This window comes from Mesoplodon densirostris, chromosome 2 (assembly GCF_025265405.1).
Source record: "Mesoplodon densirostris isolate mMesDen1 chromosome 2, mMesDen1 primary haplotype, whole genome shotgun sequence".
Taxonomy (NCBI): domain Eukaryota; kingdom Metazoa; phylum Chordata; class Mammalia; order Artiodactyla; family Ziphiidae; genus Mesoplodon; species Mesoplodon densirostris.
This window is the reverse complement of record NC_082662.1, coordinates 90,353,658-90,374,538: the sequence shown is the minus strand read 5'-3', so window position 1 is coordinate 90,374,538 and position 20,881 is coordinate 90,353,658. Positions and strand designations below refer to the sequence as shown.

Below are 20,881 nucleotides of genomic sequence, written 5' to 3'. Positions count from 1 at the left end.
TCACCAGAGATATGAGATAAGTGTGGATGGGGGAGGGGGAGGGATGGGGACTCAGCTGGACCTAGAGATCAGAGTCCACTCTGTGTCCCATAGTCTCTGCATGGCCCAGCAAACATTTATTTACCAAACATTTACTTGTCCATCTCTATGTCAATTACCTTCCTCCTCTTTAAATTGCCCAAACTACTACCCCCAACATCCTCTTTTGTCTTTAGCTGAAGATGGTACTTAAGGTGAGGATTTAGGCCATTTTGGCAAGTTACTCAGTTTTCCTGGATCTCTCCCAGGTGTTCATGTTATTAAACTTTTGTTCGATTTTCTCTTGTTATTCTGTTTCATGTCAATTTAATTCTTAGACCATCCAGAAGAACCTAGAAGAGTAGAGGAAAATTTCTTCATTCCCAACAATATTGAGAAAGAAGGAACTGATAATTGACTTGGGGAAATTAAAAGCAATTGGTTTCAACATTTTGGGCTGTTGCCCACAGTAAGAAATACATTTCATCTCACAAACCAGGATATATCTACTCATAATCAGAAAAGTTCATGAAATAACATTCATTTACCCTTATCATATAAAGGTATTTTCTCTGATTTTTTTTTCTATTTTATTTCATTAACAGTTTTCTGATTGTGACCACTAAAGATTTTACAGTCCACTGACAAACGGGTTGTGGCTCTGAGTTGAAAAACTCTAAGCCATAAAATATGAAAGAGACAAAAAAGTTGAAAGTCCTCCAGGTTTAGTTTGAGTGGTGAGGAAAATGGGTACCACTAATTGATAAAAATAAAGAAGAAATTGGAAAGGGGAGTTGATAAGTTTCCTGTGGCTACTGTAACAAATGTAAAAGGAAAATAAAAATGGAGTTGGTGTTGCTAAGAGGGCTCTCTAAAATGAGCCAGGAGGCCATAGAGTAGGTGTGACTTGTGTGCATCTTGGCCTGGATGAAATCTGGTCTTTTGATTCTTGTCCTACTCAGAATCCTTGCTGGACCATTACTCTAGGGTGGCTCCTGGCAGCCTGTCTGCTTGTTTGGGCCCTTGCCCTAGAGCAGCTCATGATTCCTGGAGGACAGATGTTTCCTGACTTGTATCAGGGGCAGTCACGGTTCTTTGGCAGCCATGTGGCTTTAGTCTTTGTGGGCCCTTGACTCTTTCTCTTCCCCAGAACACTCTTTCGCTTTTCCCTGAATCTGTGTCTCCCAAATTGCAATTCCTAAGACCCCAAATAAAGCTCTTTTTTCTTTGCAGCCTCAATACTGATTATTGTTTGACACAAATTACCATAAACTTGGGATCTAAAACAACAAAAATTTATTCTCTCACAGTTCTGGAGGCCAAAAGTCCAAAATCAATATCACTGGGCCAAAGTCAAGATGTTGGCAGAAGCACACACTCTCCACAGGCTCTGGGTGAGAATTTGTTCCTTGTCTCTCCAGCTTCTGGAGACTGCGTGTGTGTAGGCACATGGGTTTACCAGGTAATTGTGCCTCTTCCTCCCTCCCTCCCTCCCTTCCTTTCTTCCTCCCTCCCACTTTCTTCCTTCCTTCCTCGCTCCCTTTCTTTCTTCCTCCCTCCCTTTCTTTCTTCCTCCCTTTCTTTCTTTCTTCCTTCCTTTCTTTCTCTTTCTCTCTCTCTTCCTTCCTTCCTTTCTTTCTTTCTCTCTCTCTTTCTTTCTTTCTTTCTTTCTTTTCTTTCTCACCTACCTAAGAAATCACAGTATATTAGAGTAGATGTAGAACCACTTTATACAAATATAGGTTAGTGCCTAGCACAATATCTGCCATACTGTAGGTACTTGACAAAATATTTTTTGGATGATTGTGATAATTCTTTTTTTTTTAAGTGACCCTTCCCCTAAAAATCTAGTATTTTTCTGGTCCGTTATGTGTCTCTTCTTGGACATCAGAAACCTGCATTCAGAATTTGGCATGAAACCTTAGAGAATATATGGTTCCGGTTGTAATCCCTCATTTTTACTCTTTTGCTTTTCTTAATTTTTTAAAAAAATTAATTAATTTATTTATTTTTGGCTGCGTTTGGATCTTCGTTGCTGCACGTGGGCTTTCTCTAGTTGCGGTGAGCGGGGGCTACTCTTCGTTGTGGTGCACGGGTTTCACATTGCGGTGGCTTCTCTTGTTGCAGAGCACAGGCTCTAGGCACGCAGGCTTCAGTAATTGTGGCACATGGGCTCGTAGTTGTGGCTCGTGGGCTCTAGAGCACAGGCTCAGTAGTTGTGGTGCACGGGCTTAGTTGCTCCACGGCATGTGGGATCTTCCCGGACCAGGGCTGTAACCTGTGTCCCCCATTGGGAGGTGGATTCTTAACCACTGCACCACCAGGGAAGTCTCATTTTTACTCTTGAGGTAACAAAAACAGAGAAGGTAAGTGATTTGTCTAGAATGATCTAGTGCTCTTTTCACCACACTCCTTTGCCTTTTCACATTCGTTTTAAGCCAAGCTTCTTTTGAGTTCACCTGTCAACCTAAAGAAGCAGTACTATAACTAAAATGTGGTAATACTCTAGGTCTTTCCCCTGTTGGTATTTATTTTCTTCAAAAGCAAAATGCTTCATTCCACTGGGACCCAGAGTGACTCATCTAATCACAGCTTTACACAGTGGATCCACTCTCATACCTTATATCTGCTTCCCGCTGCAACTTTGGAAATGTGTAGTGGCATTTTTTGGATTATCACTATTAATGGGTAGAACAGGGCTTCTGTATTTTATAGCTCGAATAATGGAATGCTTAGACATTCTACAATGAGCAGGACAGTGTGTTACAACAAGGAAATATCTCAATTGAAAATAATTACTAGAAGGCAATGTCCTATGCCACAAAGAGTTATCCTCTATGTATTTACATTAGAGTAGACTTTTATGACTTCAGATCATCTCCATTTTTTTTATGGTAAAAAAAATTATGGTGAAAGTAAAGATTTTTTCAAGAGATTAATTTTATCCAGAGAAGTCAAAACTGGGTCTCAGTAATAACGTTAGTTATCTTTTGAAGACACAGATAATTTTAGCCAGGGTTTGGGTGAAGTGGCAGATATTCTTCAGGATCATTCATCATAGAGAAGTCACATTATGTTGAGTAATTTAAAGAGTAGGCTGTATTTAGAGGAGAATAATATGAAGTGACCTGGAACTGGTAGAAAGAAAATTATGAAGAAGAATGTTGCTACTACTAATCTAATGCTGAGAATGGCTTTGTGTTGTCAGAGAACATGTGAAATATGGATTTAGTGAACAGAGTTTGGTTAGAAGTTCATGGGTAATTTTGAAACAATTTCTTATTGTGAAGCACTGGGAAGATGGGGCATCTCATTCACAAATCAAAAAAAATTTTTTTCTTTAAAGTATGATTTATTAAACACTTCTGTGTCAGGCACTGTGATTTACAGATATTATGTCATTTTACCATCTGTCTGTGGAATCTGGACATTCATTCATTCAGTAATAAGTAGTAAGTGAAGGTTTTTTGAGCAGTAGAATTACATGATGTGAGTTATACTTTAGAAAGGTTAATATAGCATGTGGGATGGCTTATTAGGTTGATGAGAAACTGGAGGCACTTAGTAGATAATGACCATAGTCCAGTTGAAAAGTAATGAGGACCTAAGCCAGAGTGATGGCAGTGGAGATAGAGAAGAGGGGATGAATTTGGATGAGATGGCCGTAATTAAAAGCTGAGTGAGAATGAGTCCATTTTAGACAGTGGGTTTGGTTTTATTGAGTTGCGGCAGGGTCTAATCAATTGGAGATGTTTTACTTCAATGTAATTTTTAATGAAATGCTGACTATAATAGGAAGGTTTTTAAGTTTGATCCATCAGCCCTCATTCACACTTGACAGTGTAGAGAGTTAGTAGCTCTGGCTTAGAACCGGGTCTGTCACTTTTCTCTGCCTGACCTTGGGCTATTTACTTAGCCAGGCACATCCTTAGCCTTCTCAGCTGCAGAATGTCCATAACAAATACCTCTTACCTAGAGTCCTTGTGAGACTTGGATACGATAATTCATGTGCCTCAGTCAAAACAGAAGCTCAATAGATTGTTATTATTGTTCTTGCTATACATTATTTGCCTTATTCATTCTCATTCTCTTATGAGTATGCAGTAGATTTTTCCAGTGGCTGCATGATGTGCTTATATGATATTGCAACAGACTGAATACAGAAGATATGAGAATTCAGCTGTCTTCTACTAACCCAGGCACAGAAGAGATTTGTAAAAATTTAAACAATACTACTCTTCTCACTAAATTCTCATTTTTGAAAAACACTTATAAAAGCAAGAGTAAAAAATATCATGTCAACATGTAGAGTTCATTATTGTCATTTGTCCATAAATAAATTTGTGGAATTTGTGAATAAGTATTTAAATATTTCTCACTTTATTTTTTTAATACAATAGATATTGACAGATATCACCCCCATAACCAAACATCTCTTAGAGGCTGCAATAATTTTTAGGAGTTGCAAAGGGGTCCTGAAACCAAAAAAATTTGAGAACTGCTAATTTAGAGACATGAGAGCGGGCTCCAATAGGCTAGTATCTACTTCTCAGAGTCCAAGGTCCATTGAAGACTTTAATATATTGGGTTTCCTTTCTGGCAGCTGACAAGTAGCTGATGAAGAGCCCCATAGAGGTGAACTTATGGGAGGGAATGATAAGGGGAATTATAACTGGGGACTTTCAGGGAAATGACAGGCCTGGAAAGGGTAGTTTTAGATAGTGCTAAGCCTCTCCATTCAGTTTTTTCTACTGTACTTTAGGATTAAAGATTATGGTAGTATATTCTAAGAATTATTTGTTTTATAGACTTTTTATCATGCTTTGGGCATGTAAAGTGTCCACTGGGGACTATTCCTGGAAAGAGTCTAACTAAAACTAGAGAAAGTTATGTCACCACTTGGCGCTTTATATAGAAGGACTGAAGATCAACTGACTTAGTTTAAATTCATTCACGTTCCAAGCAGCTTTAGGATAGAAAACCAGAGCTGCATCTTCTTTATTTAAAGCTTCTCTCTAAAATCCTGTAAAGGGGGCTTTTGTTACTCGTGACAAGTTCCTAAAGAGAAAGATTAAAGTGATGGTGTTCTTTCCCTACTTTTCTCCCCTTTTGAAATGGTTGTAGAGAATTTACTAGTGTGATTGCCAACCAGTGATCACAGGTCACGGCGTCTGTGACAAAGTCTATTTTCCAGTCTGCACATGTTAGTCATGGTCTGAAGTGTTTAATATTTTCAGAACATTATCTTTTCCTAGCCCTGAATTTTTTTTTTTTTTTTTTTGCAAAAAGAATCTTGGAAAAACAATGATTAAAGGCTTAAAAAGAAACAAAAACAAACAAAACTCCTAAATTCCAAGGTAAATTTTGCATAATAAAAGAATTCTTTTCTTTACACTTTCAAAGGCTTCATTTCTATGCAGTCTGATTCTATTACACCTTTTGTAGTTAATTGGAATAGTTTGCTAATTACTGTTATTCTCTAGATAGGGCTAGATAAAATAGAAAGTAAATTTGAATTTCAGGAAAACAATGAATCACTTTTTAATATAAGTATATCCCCAATATTGCATAGGACAATACTTATGTTAATGAATGATTTGTTGTTTATCTGAAATTCTAATTTAACATCCTATACATTAATTTGCTAAATTTGGCAACCCTAACCTAAGCACAAACAGTTTCTTTGGTTTGTCTTTACTTAGCATTATATAGAACAGGTTGTATTTTCAAATGGTTTTATAGTAAAAGACAAGAACTTAATTTTCTCAGTGAAACAATTATTAGTTGGAAAAAAGTGTTCCTTTGTGTAAAATAGAATGGTTAATTCTCAGAAACTGAGTCCTAAGACTAGCATTGGTCTTGCAAATCCAGTTTTGCGGTTCAGTTTGGGAAACGTTCTCTTCTCTTTATGGGTAAACTGGCTCCACCCAGCTGCTGAAATGAGATATAAGTTGTAACAAAACCGGAAGTTGGATAGGCTGCCTTTGCTTCTCGAGGTAAGTGTCTCCTGTTTTCTTTATGTCCGAGCTCTTCGCAAAGCGCTTACAAATTGAATCCAGCTCGGTGACAGTACTGAGAGAGCAGGCGCGTGCTGACCCGGGCGGTCGGCGACGCAGGATGGATACTTTATTAACAAAGTGTGTTCTGGACCTTGCGAGCTTGTGTTGAGCTAATGAGTGCTCACGAATGAGTTAGATTAATGATAAGTCACGTGACTTTGACCACGGAGCTTTAATCCCGTGAAAAGGGTGATTGTAAGTAGAGACGTGTCTGGGATCATGAAAAGCATTGACTTTATTCATGCATCAGTGTTTTTATGTTTTTGTTTTTTGTTTTTAATTTTAAGCAACGGAAACTCCCTTTTTATCTAAAGCTAATGGCGTAATTACCTATATGGAGGTTACTTAGAACCCTATTTGGCTTTTAAAGTGTCTTTTAATTTAGAAATCTTAGCTCCCCTCACCCCCACCTCTGGTGTGCCTTTAGAATTTCAGAGACGCTCTGAGGTGACTAGGTGTTACCTCCGCCCTTAATTTTTTTGCGTCTTGTGCTGCCCTAAGGGCAAAGGGGAGTTTTCCGTTTGTAAATGTATTATTAGAAGTATTTCTTTATAAAGCTAAACTTCTTAGTTCAGATATTTTCTTTTTTCTCTGAATTAAAGAAAAAGTAGAAAGATTTGAATGTTTACTTCGATAGTGGAGAAGTGGGAGGCTAAAATTTGGTCTATTGATTTACTGAAAACAACGAGCTAGACTTTTTAAAGGATGCTTTTGTTTAAAGGGATGAGTTCTACTAAGTCTTTTAATAAGCTAGTATGTGGATTCTTTTTGCTGGCTGTACCTTCTGTTTCACACCTGTCCACTTAGGTAATGTAAGATTCCCTGGAAATCACATTGTAGTGCATTGCGTTGAGTGCTGTTTTCAAGGTTGTCTGCTAGTCATTGTGAAAGGAAATCAAGGAGTAGGATGCCTTTGCTGCCTTCAGAAATTTGCCTTAAGACAAGTCAACCAGTTGTGGCCGAAAAATGTGATAAAATTTTTTATTAGCAAAAATACCAAAGCTTTTGGAGCGTCCCAGAAGAGACTGGTTAAAGTTGGCGGAATTAGGCAAAATTCCAAGGAAGAAAGGATTTTAGTGGAAGACCTTTATGGTGGGCACTGTGCTAAATGTTTCGTAGATGTTATTTCATTTAATCTTCACATAAATCCCTTGATATTGGTAGCACTGTCTCTAACAAAATGAGAAATTTTAGGCCCAGTGAGATTAAATAATTTGCCCAAGGTCAGTCATTAAGGTGGTAACTGCTGGATTCAAACCTAGGTCTATGTGATTTCAAAGTCCTTACCACACACTGTCTCATAGGACAGAGTAGTTGATAGCATTTTAAATGGACCTTGAATGACAATAACAGTAAAAGTAATATAGAATGTTTGAAAATAGAAAAAAGAAAAAAATCTGAACACCTTAGTTAATTTAATGTGTTTCTTTACAGTCTTCAAATATGCATGTCTTGTAGTGTTTTTTAAATTACAAAGCACTACATGCTTTAAAACATATGCAAAATTCAAAGAGGATTAAAAAGAAAAAGTCCACTTCTTTTCCCATATTGAAAACACTTTCCTAGGGGGTAACCACTATTGAGAACGGTTAAAGCATGGTGTTTTTTCTTTTCCCTTTTCTTTTATATGCACTTGGTACATTACGTATCATTTTGTAGTTTGCTTGTTTTCATTCCTCATTGTGGCAGGAGCATGTTTCCACCTAAGTACATGCAGATTCATGTCCTAAGCTTTTCTGAAAAGAGTTAACACTCGTAAAGAACTTAAAAGAATGCCTAGCTCTTAGAAAGCAGTCAGTAATTATTAGCTGTTATTTCGGTCATTGTCTACTCTATTTCATTCTTTTAAATGGGTACATGGTATTTTATTTTTAAATTGTTTTTATTAAAGTATAGGTGATTTACAATGATGTGTTAATTTCAGGTGTAGAGCAAAGTGATTCAGATATATATACACACACACACACTTACACGCACACATATGTATATGTCTATTCTTTTTCAGATTCTTTTCCCTTATAGGTTATTACAAAATATTGAATATAGTTCTCTGTGCTATATATAGATCCTTGTTGGTTATCTGTAGTAGTGCGTGCACAGTATTTTAGAGTTTGGGTATAGCATAGTATATTTTTGTAACCACCTAAATTGTCTTAAATTTTTGCTATTACAAATAATCCTTGCATAATTGTCGGGGGTTTCTTTTTCTTTCTTTCTTTCTTTTTTTTTTAATTGAAGTATTGTTGACTTACAATATTATATTAGTTTCAGGTGTACAACATAGTAATTCACATTTTTATAGAATATACTCCATACAAAGTTATTATAAAATGTTGACTGTATTCCCTGTGCTGTTCGTTGTGTGGGGTTTTTTATAGGATAAATTCCTAGAAGTGAAATTCCTCAGTCAAAGATTAAACATATTTTAGTTTAGTAGGAAATTGTCAAATTTCCTCCAAAAATATTGCAGCAATTTACACTCTTCAGTGTATGAGCACACTTATTTCTCCACATGCTTGCTTATATTGGATATTATCAGTCTTTTGCATTTTACATGAAATGATAGGCAATGTACCTTTATTTTTAACAGTTTAAGCACAGTGTTCAGATATTTTCTGTATCTATTTTTTTTCCCATTTAACATATATCTGTTTTTACATGGGTAGGAATTTGATGGATGGCATAATGGAGGTCCCAGTTAGAAGACAGAACATGGGGAGGAAAAAAAGTGAGGTACTTGTTCCAGAAATAAGTACAAATGGTACATTGTTGATAGAACATGGATTGGGCTGAATACACATTAAATGCCTAATGCTTTTGTCTTTAATTGAATAATTCCAGGGAAGCTGTTGAAGGTTTTTGGTGAGCGGAGTGATATGATGAGAATTGTGCCTTAGGAAAATGATCTTGTGGTGTTGTGTAGGATTCAAATGGAGGTACAGAAACAGGGAGGCCAATTGAGAGTATTTCATGAATCTGGGTGACAGATAATGAAGGCTTTGTGCTTGAAGGTGGTGTCGGAATGGAAAACTGCAGACAGATGTAATAGAGGGAATGGAAGGTAGAAGAGAGAAACAGAAGGGATAGGTAGGTGTCCGGAAGGGTGGAGGTCGAATCTGCTGAGCTTATTTGGAAATTGGGGTCCCAAAGAGTGTTTGGAGTCAAATCTTGAGAATTTGGGGTTTCAAATCTTTTTTTTAATTAGTTAATTTTTGGCTGTGTTGGGTCTTCGCTGCTGCACACGGGGTCTCTCTAGCTGCAGCGAGCGGGGGCTACTCTTTCTTGTGGTGGGCGGGCTTCTTATTGCAGTGGCCTCTCCGATTGCAGAGCATGGGCTCTAGGTGCGTGGGCCTCAGTAGTTGAGGCACATGGGCTCAGTAGTTGTGGCTCGTGGGCTCTGGAGCACAGGCTCAGTAGTTATGGTGCACGGGCCTAGTTGCTCTGCGGCATTTGGGATCTTCCCAGACCAGGACTCGAACCTGTGTCCCCTGCATTGGCAGGCAGACTCCCAACCACTGCGCCACCAGTGAAGTCCCTGGGTTTCAAATCTTGTTGACTAGAAATGTGTTGATAGGCCACCGTCAAAATAGGAAAGTCAGATTCAAGAACTAGTTTGGAGGAAAAAATAATGAATTTCTTTTCAGAAAAATTGAGTTTAATGTCATCCAAACAGAAATCTATGTATAGTTGGAAATTTGAGTTGAAGCACTGTGGACATGCGGGTTGGGGGCAATTGAAAGATTTGGGAAATATTCTTCAGGGGTGATAATTGAGGCTATGGAAGGGATAGCCTGTAGAGAAATGTGGGGGTCAAGGAAAACAGTCTTGGGGATGGATATCTTCATGTAAGGGTCATGAAGAGGGACCAGATTTATAGTATTTTTTTTTCTTTTTTTAAAAAAAGACACATTTATTCAGCGTCATGATCAGACTATTATATTTAGCAATCAACAGAATGGGTGGAAAAAAAATCTACATTAAAACCCTTTGTTGGAATGCTTTACACTTTCCACAGAACAGAAACTAAAATAACCTATTATACAATTAGTCACAAATACAGTCCTTGAGTTTTTTTTGCCCATACACAAGAGTATTGTCTAAAACATGTCTTCTTTGTAGCAGCTAGGCCCTGCCACCACTGTGCTTGGCTGAGTTCACAAATCTGTTGTAACCTGTAGCTTCCTTGTCACTTCTCTGGCTCTCCTCTCCTGCTAAGCTTTGTTTCCTGGCAGTCATCAAAACCTTCTGCCACTGCCATAGCTACTGCTGCTGCTGGAACCACCATAGCCACCTTGGTTTCGGGGTTTGGCAAAGTATTGGCCTCCACCACCATAGGGGCCAGAACTTCTGCCTCCAAAGTTTCCTCCTTTCATGGGTCCAAAATTTGAAGATTGATTGTTGTAACTGCCAAAATCATTGTAGCTTCCACCACCTCCAAAATTGCTTCCATCATTACCAAATCCATTATAGCCATCCCCACTGCCACCACCACCACGGCTGCCACCAAAGCCAGCTCGACCGCTGAAGTTTCCTCCATGACCAAAGTTGTCATTCCCACCAAAACCACCTCCACGGCCACCACCAAAGTTTCCAGAACCACTTCGACCTCTTTGGCTGGATGAGGCACTAGCCATCTCTTGCTTAGATAGGGCTTTCCTTACTTCACAGTTGTGGCCATTCACAGTGTGGTATTTCTGAATGACAATCTTGTTTGCAGAGCCATGGTCATCAAAGGTTACGAAAGCAAAACCTCTCTTTTTGCCACTGCCTCGATCAGTCATGATTTCAATCACTTCAATTTTCCCATACTGTTCAAAATAATCTCTTAGATGGTGTTCTTCAGTGTCTTCTTTAATGCCACCAACAAAAATCTTTTTCACAGTTAAGTGGGCACCAGGTCTTTGAGAATCTTCTCTTGAGATGGCCCTCTTTGGTTCCACAACTCTTCCATCCACCTTGTGTGGCCTTGCATTCATGGCCGCATCCACCTCCTCCACAGTGGCATATGTGACAAACCCGAAGCCTCTGGAGTGTTTGGTGTTTGGATCCCTCATTACCACACAATCTGTGAGCGTTCGTCACTGCTCAAAATGGCTCCTCAGACTCTCATTGGTTGTTTCAAAGCTAAAACCTCCAATGAAGAGCTTCCGCAGCTGTTCGGGCTCTTTGGGTGACTCTGACTTAGATGTGACGGCAGTGGAGGGGGGCGGGGGAGACGTCAACGATGCTTACTCGGCGGCGTCCACGAGCAGAAAGCTATAGTATTTTTTGTAACGACTGTTTCTAACATTTGACCTTGGACCTAGTTAGGCTATTGTTCACTGCCCTCCAAAGTCCATTCTCACTTTGCTCTTTCTATCTCTACTTCTTTTATTGCTCCCAAATTGTGCTCATTCTGAATCCCTTTTCCTGTGGGATTTCTGTGTCAGCTTTTAGTGTCTGATTTGAAGCTGTGGATGACTTAGTGGTTAAAACCTCACAGACTAGACTGGAGATCATACTTTTCACCACTCATTAACTGTGACTTTGGCAAGAATCTTAATCAGTGCCCTGTTTTACATACTGGGGACAATAATACCCCTCACACCTTCCTGGGTTGTTTTGAGGAATGTGTGCTAAGTCCTTGACATGATGCCTGATATGTTGTGAGCCCTTAGCGCTTCTGTCATATTCTCCTTTACCTCTCAATCGCCATAATAAAATGCAGTTTTTTTCCTGTTCTGTCCCTATGGGACCTTAGGCAGTAGTTTTTTTTTTTTTTTTTTTTTTTTTTAAATAACCTCTGTGAGCTTCAATTTCCATGCAACAAAAAAAGTTTTTGTTTTTTCCAGGGATTAGAGTTCATACGTGTGAAGCACCTACTATGTTGACTAGAATAGAACAGGCATTCAATAAATAGTAACATCATTTAAATGATAGATTAATGGTATTTGCTTTTGTTTCATCTATTAGTTTTGTGTCTTTAGAGAAGGGACCATTCCACTTAGCACCTAATATTGTTTTTTTTTTTTTTTTTTTTTTTTTTTTTGCGGTATGCGGGCCTCTCACTGTTGTGGCCTCTCCCGTTGCGGAGCACAGGCTCCGGACACGCAGGCTCAGCAGCCATGGCTCACGGGCCCAGCCGCTCCGCGGCATATGGGATCCTCCCAGACCGGGGCACGAACCCGTATCCCCTGCATCGGCAGGCGGACTCTCAACCACTGCGCCACCAGGGAGGCCCCCCTAATATTGTTTTTAGGACAGGACTATTGTGAGGGCCATGTGGAATGATCCAGATGAAAGCTCTGTGTGTAATAAGATATTTTCTTCCAATCATTTTTCCAGAGAATGAATAAAGTGGAAAAGTTGCTTTCTGATGATGCTGTGATTAGATGAATCAGACTTATGTCAGAGAGCTCCCAATTTCTTCAGTGGTTTCCTCTACCTTTCCTTTTACTTAAACTCTAAATTCTTTTCAGAATTCTTTTCAACCATTTTAGGTTGTCAGACCTGACAGATCTCATTGTGCCTTTTTTTTTTTTTTTTTGCGGTACGCGGGCCTCTTACTGCCACGGCCTCTTCCGTTGCGGAGCACAGGCTCCGGACACGCAGGCTCAGTGGCCGTGGCTCACGAGCCCATCCGCTCCGCGGCATGTGGGATCTTCCCGGAACAGGGCACGAACCCGTGTCCCCTGCATCAGCAGGCAGACTCTCAGCCGCTGCGCCACCAGGGAAGCCCTCACTGTGCCATTTTTTATGCTCTATTTTTTTTTAGAATCTTTACTGAAAATGTCATAACTCCAATTGTTAATTTAAAAGATCATTTTTCTCTGTACTTCCTGCTGTGAAAATGGAGTCTGAAACATCTTTATCTGGGGAAGTGGAAATACTTGACCTGTTTTTCAATTTCCCTATAATTTGAGATCCAGCTATCAAAGTCAATTTAACTCTTGATGTGGAAATTTTCTATGAATGTAAAGTAAATTGCTGGAAAGAAGGGGAGCAAATTTTCTGAAATATTTCAGAAGGCTTGAACAAGTTAAATGCAGATGAAAGAAATATATGGAAACCTCCGTTGTTTAACCACAATAGTGTTCAGAAGAAATTAGCACATACTGGTGATGCAGAAAGTTGCTAGTGATTATAAATAATGGCAATTACCATTTATTGGCAACTTAGTGTTTTTAAGCATTGTACTACTTGTTTTTATATCCATTCTTTCAGGAGCTTTAGTTCTATGAATGAAGTCTCTACCTTCTCAGACTCATAGAGTGGACCTGACATTCTGAATTAAGTAGGCTAATTTAGATTTCACGTTTGTCACAGCATGACCCCACTCACACTGTTCATTGTGAAATTTGGATCCTTGCTGTACCTGTTTACTTTCCACATCCTTCTCTCTCCAAGGAGGGAGCAATGATGTGGAGGGAAGAGAATGAGAATGTTGGAGTTAGATTTAGGTTCTAATCCTAAAAGTGTACACGGTTTCGGGTACACTCCCTGGTCTCAGTTTCTTCATCTCTAAAATGATGATAATATCTGCTTGTTGTAAGGATTACATTAGATGTACTATCTACCAGTTTCTCACCAAATGTCTGTTTCTTTTTCTTCTTATTCACACTATGGCCCCTTTCTTCCCCCCCAACCCGTAGTAAAACTGTAATCCTTTCCTTTCTTATTGTTATAGAAATTTCATTGCTTTCTGTATATCTCTTGTGCTTAGTCTTAACTTTTCTGATTTTATCAACCTCCTTATCCTTCTCTGGTTCTACCTACTTTTCTAAAACTTTCTGCTTAATTCTCTCACTGTACAAGTGGACATCTATTTGTACGTCTAACCCCAGTCCCTCTAGGTTTTGGTTACAGGCCTACCAGGTTTGCCCCAGATCCTAGATGAAATGCTGAAATTACACATGTGCTGTGTCCCCAAATTAACTTTTAATTCAGCTTGGAATTTCAATTCTGTTTTTTAATGGAAGCAATATTATCAATGGTGGTTCTGTCTCTAGGCCAAAAGCCCAGAAACAAAAGCATGTTTAACTCATATGTTAATTGAAAATTTTATACTTATAACAAAGTAAAAGAATATAATGCCATTGTAGTTTTAGTAATAAAATAAAAACAATATTGAATAAGAAGTAGTTATTTACTTTATACACTGTTTGTAGTATGTACTTGATGGAAATTTTGAATGGAGCATTCAAGTGCTTTAGGGGTTGCAGTGTTTGTATATTATGGTTATGATGAAATAAATATTCACATTTTAAGGCAATACAAGAAAAATTTAAACATAATATTTTTTCTCTGCCCTTTTGGCCACCTCCCTCCCACCTAGTGTGTACTATGCATCTGTATTATGGGTTAACCAGACTTCCCCAAAGGCGGAAATACCTGCTCAACCATAAAGATCGATTTTTCTTCTGGCACCAGTCATGTAACTCCTTGAAAAATAACATTCCTTTCTCAATCCAGTAAGGGGTTGATTACCCATCACACACCTTGTACATGCAGACATCTTTGGTGAACTTTATGTACGATGCCAATATATTATTTCCCTTAAAGATAGTGATTGGTGTAAAACAAACTGGTCAGGTGACCTGGGGAGATACTGGGCTACACCTAATGGAAGTTCTTAGCTTAAATACTTAACTTATGACCTTATTAATGTTACCAGCTGTATTATTTGTATTCTGCCTATTTTACACGATTATTGTTTCTTGCATTACCAACGTGTGGCTGAACCTCAGATAAATTTAGTGATGATTAGGAAACCTGAAACAATTGACCAAATATATAGTACTATAAGATCAATGATTGTAATAGTGTAACTCTAGTTGTGGGAAGAAGCAACAAGAGGGAACCATTTCCTGGACCATAACAGACTAGTAAGACAGGTGGCCTGGAGACTTCTGGCTACTGTTAACTGGGCCTATTAATAGCATATTGAGTAGCCTATCAATATCTGGTATTCAGGTAATAAAGAATACACTCGTTTTGAAGTTTTATCTTCATGTGAGATGTATGTAGAGCATGGTAAAGGCAGTCGTTAATACCTTTTTACTAAGTGCCTGTCTTTCAGGCAAGAAAGAAAACTGTATAAATCTCATCAGGTTTAGTGATATTTCAGTTAGAGAATCAGGATAACATCTCTTTTAACCTTTTAAACTAATAAGTCTGTCTTTGTCCTGGGATGACAAAATGCAAGTTATGATATCTTTTCTTTTATTTCTCTATATTATACTTATGGTAGAATGTAAATATTAAAAACCTGTAAAAATCATACAAAATATTAAAAACCTGCAAAAATCATACAAAATTTTACATATCTGTAAAAATCATACAAAATCATACAAAATACAAAAATCATACAAGTTTTTCCAGTGCTTGAAGAATGATCTCATAATATAATAGCTCATATCCACACTCCATAATTTTAGCTTAAATGTTTCCACATATAACTCTATTCCTTTTCATAACTATGCAATCTGTTGGCATAGATTGCCTAATGAATTAATGTATTCATTTGAAAAAGTTTCCCTGAATCGTTAACTGGGAAACCATCATTGGCCATTGTTATGAAAATAGAACTTTACCTTGAGTGGTCAGTATCTGACTAAGGACAAATAAATTACTGTTGTCTACTTCTCTCGCTGACCTTGTTTGTGATATATTCCTAATGAATGACAGGTAGTGGTGTCTTTGTCACTTCCCTTTCCCATCTTATACTTCATGCTCTAATAATTCCCAGTATGCTTTTCCACTTTGCTTTATACTAAAATCATAATGTTAGTATTGCCCTGAATTTATTACAGTTCATCTGTTATATTTTGCAAATGAAGAAACTGAGACAGAGATTAAGTGACCTGACTGATGTTATTCAGCTACTTAATGCATAGAAGAGACTAGAAATAAAGTCTTGTTTCCATTTTCACCTGGCAGGAAGTCAGTGCCAAATAAATATTTGTTAAACCAAACTAACTCTTCCCTCTGTACCATTCTTTAAGTGAGGCACATTTCTGCATTTAATTTTCGTAATAACTTGACCAAGATCACGTGGTTAAAATAATGACCTTGATCCTCTCCAGTAAACCTTGTATGGTCCTAAAATCAGGTCTGTCCCTAACGAAAGGACCTGGAAACCATGTTTGAACAGAAGATTTTCTATTGCTCCATTCTTTAGCAGTTATTTTCTTAAATATTTTTCCTATAGTAATTAACTATTTTCAGGATTATGCTTTTCCTCTGAGTCTACAGAGAAATCTTATGCTGCTCTTATGATATAGAATTTTTCAGAAGCTCTTGATTGGTTCATTTGTTCCTTTTGCTTATCTTTAAATGAGAACAATTCTATCTAGCATCAATGTTTGATGAAAGATAGGGGTATAGAGTTGGACCCAAAGCTATCTACTTGGTAGCTACTGGTGTAATGTGCAGGGCTGGTTAAAGAGTATAGCTCTAGCACAATTTCTGGTGTCTAGCAGGAATTTCTATAGTTTAGCTCTAGTCCAATGTGGGGTTTATAATTTACATGACTAAAAAAGGATAATTTGTTCTAGTGATTCTAAGGGTGCTTTTATTTTTGTCTGTGACCATGTATAGAAAACTTTCTGTGGAGAATGAACTGCCTCTTGAGCTCTTCCCATCTGCAGCCTGTCCACCGTGTGGACTTTACTGCCATATAACATGTCCCTGCCCATCTACCTCTAGCCTTGTTAAATTCTATGATTTGCAGGTTCTGCATATATGCACAAAGTGGGACTGGTTTTCTGTTAGGCAGATGGTAAGAGGCAGATAAACTGGATGAGAGAAGAAAATTGCCTGGGTTAACAATCATGTTTCTTAATTCAGAAGTATTTGGGGCTATAGGTAATAGAAATACTGTCTCTTGCAATTGGTTGTTAGCCTCAGTTTTCAGTGTTGCAAATTAAATTGTCACCATGATTAGTTTAATGGGAAGTTGGGAGAAATCATATCAGAGATTTATTCAGGTGATGATATTTAAATCCAGAAGAAACATTTCTTATTTGTTCTTTAAGCTTTCTAGGATGAAGTGGAGCAAAACCTTTTGCTTTTACTGGATTATTTTATTATTTCCCCATCATGCTAATGAAAGCTAACATTTATTATCTTCCTTGTCAGACCTTTGGCTGTATCTAAATTTTATTAAAACAGTTTTGAAAGGAGGGTTTTCGTTTCCTTATTTTTCGGGTAACGAATGAGACTTAAGTGACTTACTTAAAGTTTCACAGTTGGTAATTGGTAGAGATGAGATTCAAATCCAGGACAAACTTCACATATCACATTCTTTATAGTACATATTTTTGAGAATGTGGTTAACTGACTATTGAAAGTAAATAGTTGTCTAGAACTTACTATCCTGTGATGTGAAAGCATTTATATTTTAATTACCTTTAAAAATAATGTGCTTTTAATCTTCTTTTTGAGATGGCAGTTCCTGGATTTACCCTTGGTGCCTTCATACTTCTGTTGCTCGTTAGTTCTGTGGCTAATTATCCCAATGGAAAAGTAACAAAGTCATGCCGTGGAATGATTCCTAAACATGGTCACACTCCACAGTCTGATCCCACTTGCCACATCTTAGTGAGTCAGATGACATTCGGGCCAGGAGATCAGATCAAAGGTACTGTGCTGGTATTAACTATTTACATTTTGAATTTCCCTTTTTTTTTTTACTGTACATTGAATCTTTATTACTGTTGGATTTATACAGTTTCATTTAATCTGTTCATCTGCTTTTATAAGATACCATGATGTTATACTTCTCATTTTTGTGTTTAACTACTACAGATGACTATATTACTTAAGTAGTATATTTACTATCCTTTCAGAATAGGTGTTTTTTTTTTTTGGACGCACCACATGGCCTGCGGGGTCATAGTTCCCCGACCAGCGATGAACTCGGCCCTGGCAGCGAAAGCACCAAGTCTAACCACTGGATTGCCAGGGAATTCCCCAGAATAGGTTTGAAAATATGTTTTTGTCATTATTTAATATATCTTCATTAACAGTACTATTTACTCAATAGAAATACATAAAATAAAGCTTATTTTATCTGGCTTAAGATGTTAAACCCTTATCCTTCTTGACATAGTATAATCTCTTGTGTTTCCCTAATTCTGGCAAAAGGTAGGCTGAAACTTAATAGTCTATTAAGGATGTATCTATAACAGCATTTTGTAAATTCTATTTTCTGCAACTTTAGAAATGTAGAATATTAATAGATACGCTCTAGCAAAAAAGGTATATGGAAAAATAAATTTGGAACACTGTTATATATATTATATTTCTTACAGTTTCATACTGCACAGTAGAATGTTAAAGGGCCTGAGACGTTTGCAGTAAAGACAGAAGTATTTACTTTCAACCAGCATTTTTCAAACTACTTTGGCCCCATGGACCACACTCTGACCATAACCTACCTTTTCTTCCCTGTGGAATGGCTATCACATCATATGGAATAATGTCCTGTGGAACACGGTTTAGAATTTCTTTGACTATAGGATGATTTCTACTATTTTCTCTCCTGGAGTAGCTTTCTATATATACACCCGATTTGGTGATGTACCTCCTTTAAACAGTATTTTTTGGGGGATGTTGCTAAACTCTTAACTTATCTTTTTGTTTGTTTCTTAGTTACTTTGTCAGGGCCACCATTTAAAGGCTTTCTCTTAGAAGCACGTGATGCTGAGAATTTGAGTGGCCCTCCTATTGGCTCCTTCACATTGATTGACAGTCAAGTGTCACAGCTTCTGACCTGTGAAGATATACAGGTTTGTGTTTAGTTTGAAACTGATTTCTGTCAGTTTCCATGGGTCTTTTCACTACAAGGTGGTGTTTGCAAGATAAGCAATGACAGTACCCATGCATTGCAGACATCTGAGTACATTCATGTTGATGAAACTTTCCTCCTAATTTTTCTACTGGCAAGATGTTTTTATACAACATCCGAGAAAAGGTAGGGTTGTAGCTTGAAGAGTTTATGGCTTTTGATATTTTATATAGTATTGACTCTTATTGTATTGAATTCCAAAAGATGTTAATATTGAAGATAGAGTTCTAGAGTGGAACAGAGGTCTAATTTTTGTAATTAATTAAGTTAATGAACATTTATTATACCAGGAACTTTCCTGCATGGGATATGGTGATGAACAGGACTTGTTCTTTGAAGAGCTCATAGCCTTACACATAAGTAAAGCATATGGACATATGCTATATGGCACATAAGTAGAACGTATGGATATAGGACAGACACATAAGTGGAATAGTATGATGACTTAGATTAGAACCATACACAGGGTGGGTGAGAAGCATAGCAGAGGTGCTGCACACAGGCTGGAGGGAATTGAGAGAGAGGAGATGATCTCAGCTAGATCTCAAAGAATGCGTAGGAATTTGCCAGGTGAATGAATGTGGGAAACAAGATTGTTCAAGAGAAAGGAATTACTAAAATATAATATTGCATATTTGGAGGCAGGAATTTTTTCTTTTGATGAATCTTCTGCATTCTGTTTGCATCTATTAATAAAAAAAGAAACTTACAGTATAAATGAAATAATGAGCAGTCTTTATATAGCATCAACACACCCAGTATTCATAACTCTCTTCAGTTCTTAAATTTTTGCTGACTCTAGTTTATTCATAGAGCCGGCTGCTAATTTGGTGTCAATCAATCAACATGTATTTATTGAGCAACTGAGTCCCTGTTCTAAATAAAATAGTCTTTACCACAATGTCAAGGTCATGCAATGGTAAATTACTTTGCAAAATGGCTGTAGTTCCAGCTATGTTGAGCTATTGAGTGTCTGAATGGTAGTTCTTTTCCGTTTTATTTCAGGGATCAGCTGTGAGTCACACAAGTCCATCCAAAAAAACAGAAATTAAAGTCTATTGGAATGCTCCAAGCAGGGCCCCAAATCACATAAAGTTTCTGTGAGTAGAAAAGTTTACAACTCTGTAACTAGTATAATTGAAATAATGATAGTCTGTATCTTTTTTTATACCTATTGGACATTCACCTGTATGGCAGCGGTGTGGTGTAGTAATGACACCACCTTACTGATGTAAGTGGCTGTTTTGCTTTTTTGTTTGTTTCTTTTTTCAGCATATATACAGAGCACTTAGCACAGGACCAAGGACCTAATAGACACTTAATAGACACTTGTTGAGTGAATGAAGTGTTGTAGTGCCTTCACACTAATAAGAGCCATCAATTAATACTTGAGTCTATATGGTATATGGACTAATACTTTTTTTTAGATTTGTTCCTGTATCAGTATGAGAATATGAAAAAAAGCAGTCCTGAAATTTGGGTGACATTTTTTTTGCAGTGTCACAACTTGCAGATTAGATTTTCAAAAAAGTAAGATCATATGTGCTCCTCAGAATTATGAAATTAAGTAGAATTAGAATAGTACTTCTCTCTTAGTCTTACATGCAAGGGGGAAATGGAATGTCATAAAGCCATATAATGATTCCTGAGTGGTGTTATAGACATATTTTAAAGGGAGAATTGCTTTCCTGGCCTGTCACTATTTTCTGCTTCACTTTGTGCACAGGTCACCGGCACACAGTAATGCAGCTTTGCACCTGTGTGTTGAGTGGAATGTGAGAAAGGGGATATGACCCCAGTAAGAACTGATGGTTGCTTATGCAGCCTCTATATAGCTTTTTGCTGTAGCTGCCTGTTACACATGGCTTTTGGAATAATTTGACCACTATGGAAAGTGTAGTAGTAGTATGTTCTCTTATGTCAGGAGTGGAAATCTGTGCACTTTAGTCCCGGGGTCTGACATTCCCGGTTGCTG

General features: G+C 37.7%; 2 protein-coding genes across 5 annotated transcripts in view; one reads left to right on the top strand and one right to left on the bottom strand.

Moving 5' to 3' along the window:
* Positions 1–20,881, top strand: part of FRRS1 (ferric chelate reductase 1) — a 94,704-nt gene that overhangs the window by 43,170 nt on the left and 30,653 nt on the right. For 3 of the 4 annotated variants that reach the window (XM_060090180.1, XM_060090179.1, XM_060090182.1), the window contains 3 exons: positions 17,502–17,697; positions 18,711–18,847; positions 19,912–20,006. In XM_060090180.1, coding sequence (XP_059946163.1) covers positions 17,502–17,697; positions 18,711–18,847; positions 19,912–20,006 — 428 coding nt within the window. Of the gene's footprint in view, positions 1–5,980; positions 6,015–17,501; positions 17,698–18,710; positions 18,848–19,911; positions 20,007–20,881 lie in introns of those variants that run through there. The other variant, XM_060090181.1, reaches the window with a different exon arrangement.
* On the bottom strand, positions 10,174–11,245 carry LOC132481000 (heterogeneous nuclear ribonucleoprotein A1-like). Its single transcript, XM_060085666.1, has one exon. The coding sequence runs from the start codon at positions 11,129–11,131 to the stop codon at positions 10,313–10,315; it is 819 nt and encodes a 272-aa protein (XP_059941649.1). The 5' UTR covers positions 11,132–11,245; the 3' UTR covers positions 10,174–10,312.

What these genes read in the sequence shown, in the direction of transcription:
- LOC132481000 (XM_060085666.1), bottom strand. Translation starts at nt 11,131, where the DNA reads ATGAGGGATCCAAACACCAAACACTCCAGAGGCTTCGGGTTTGTCACA.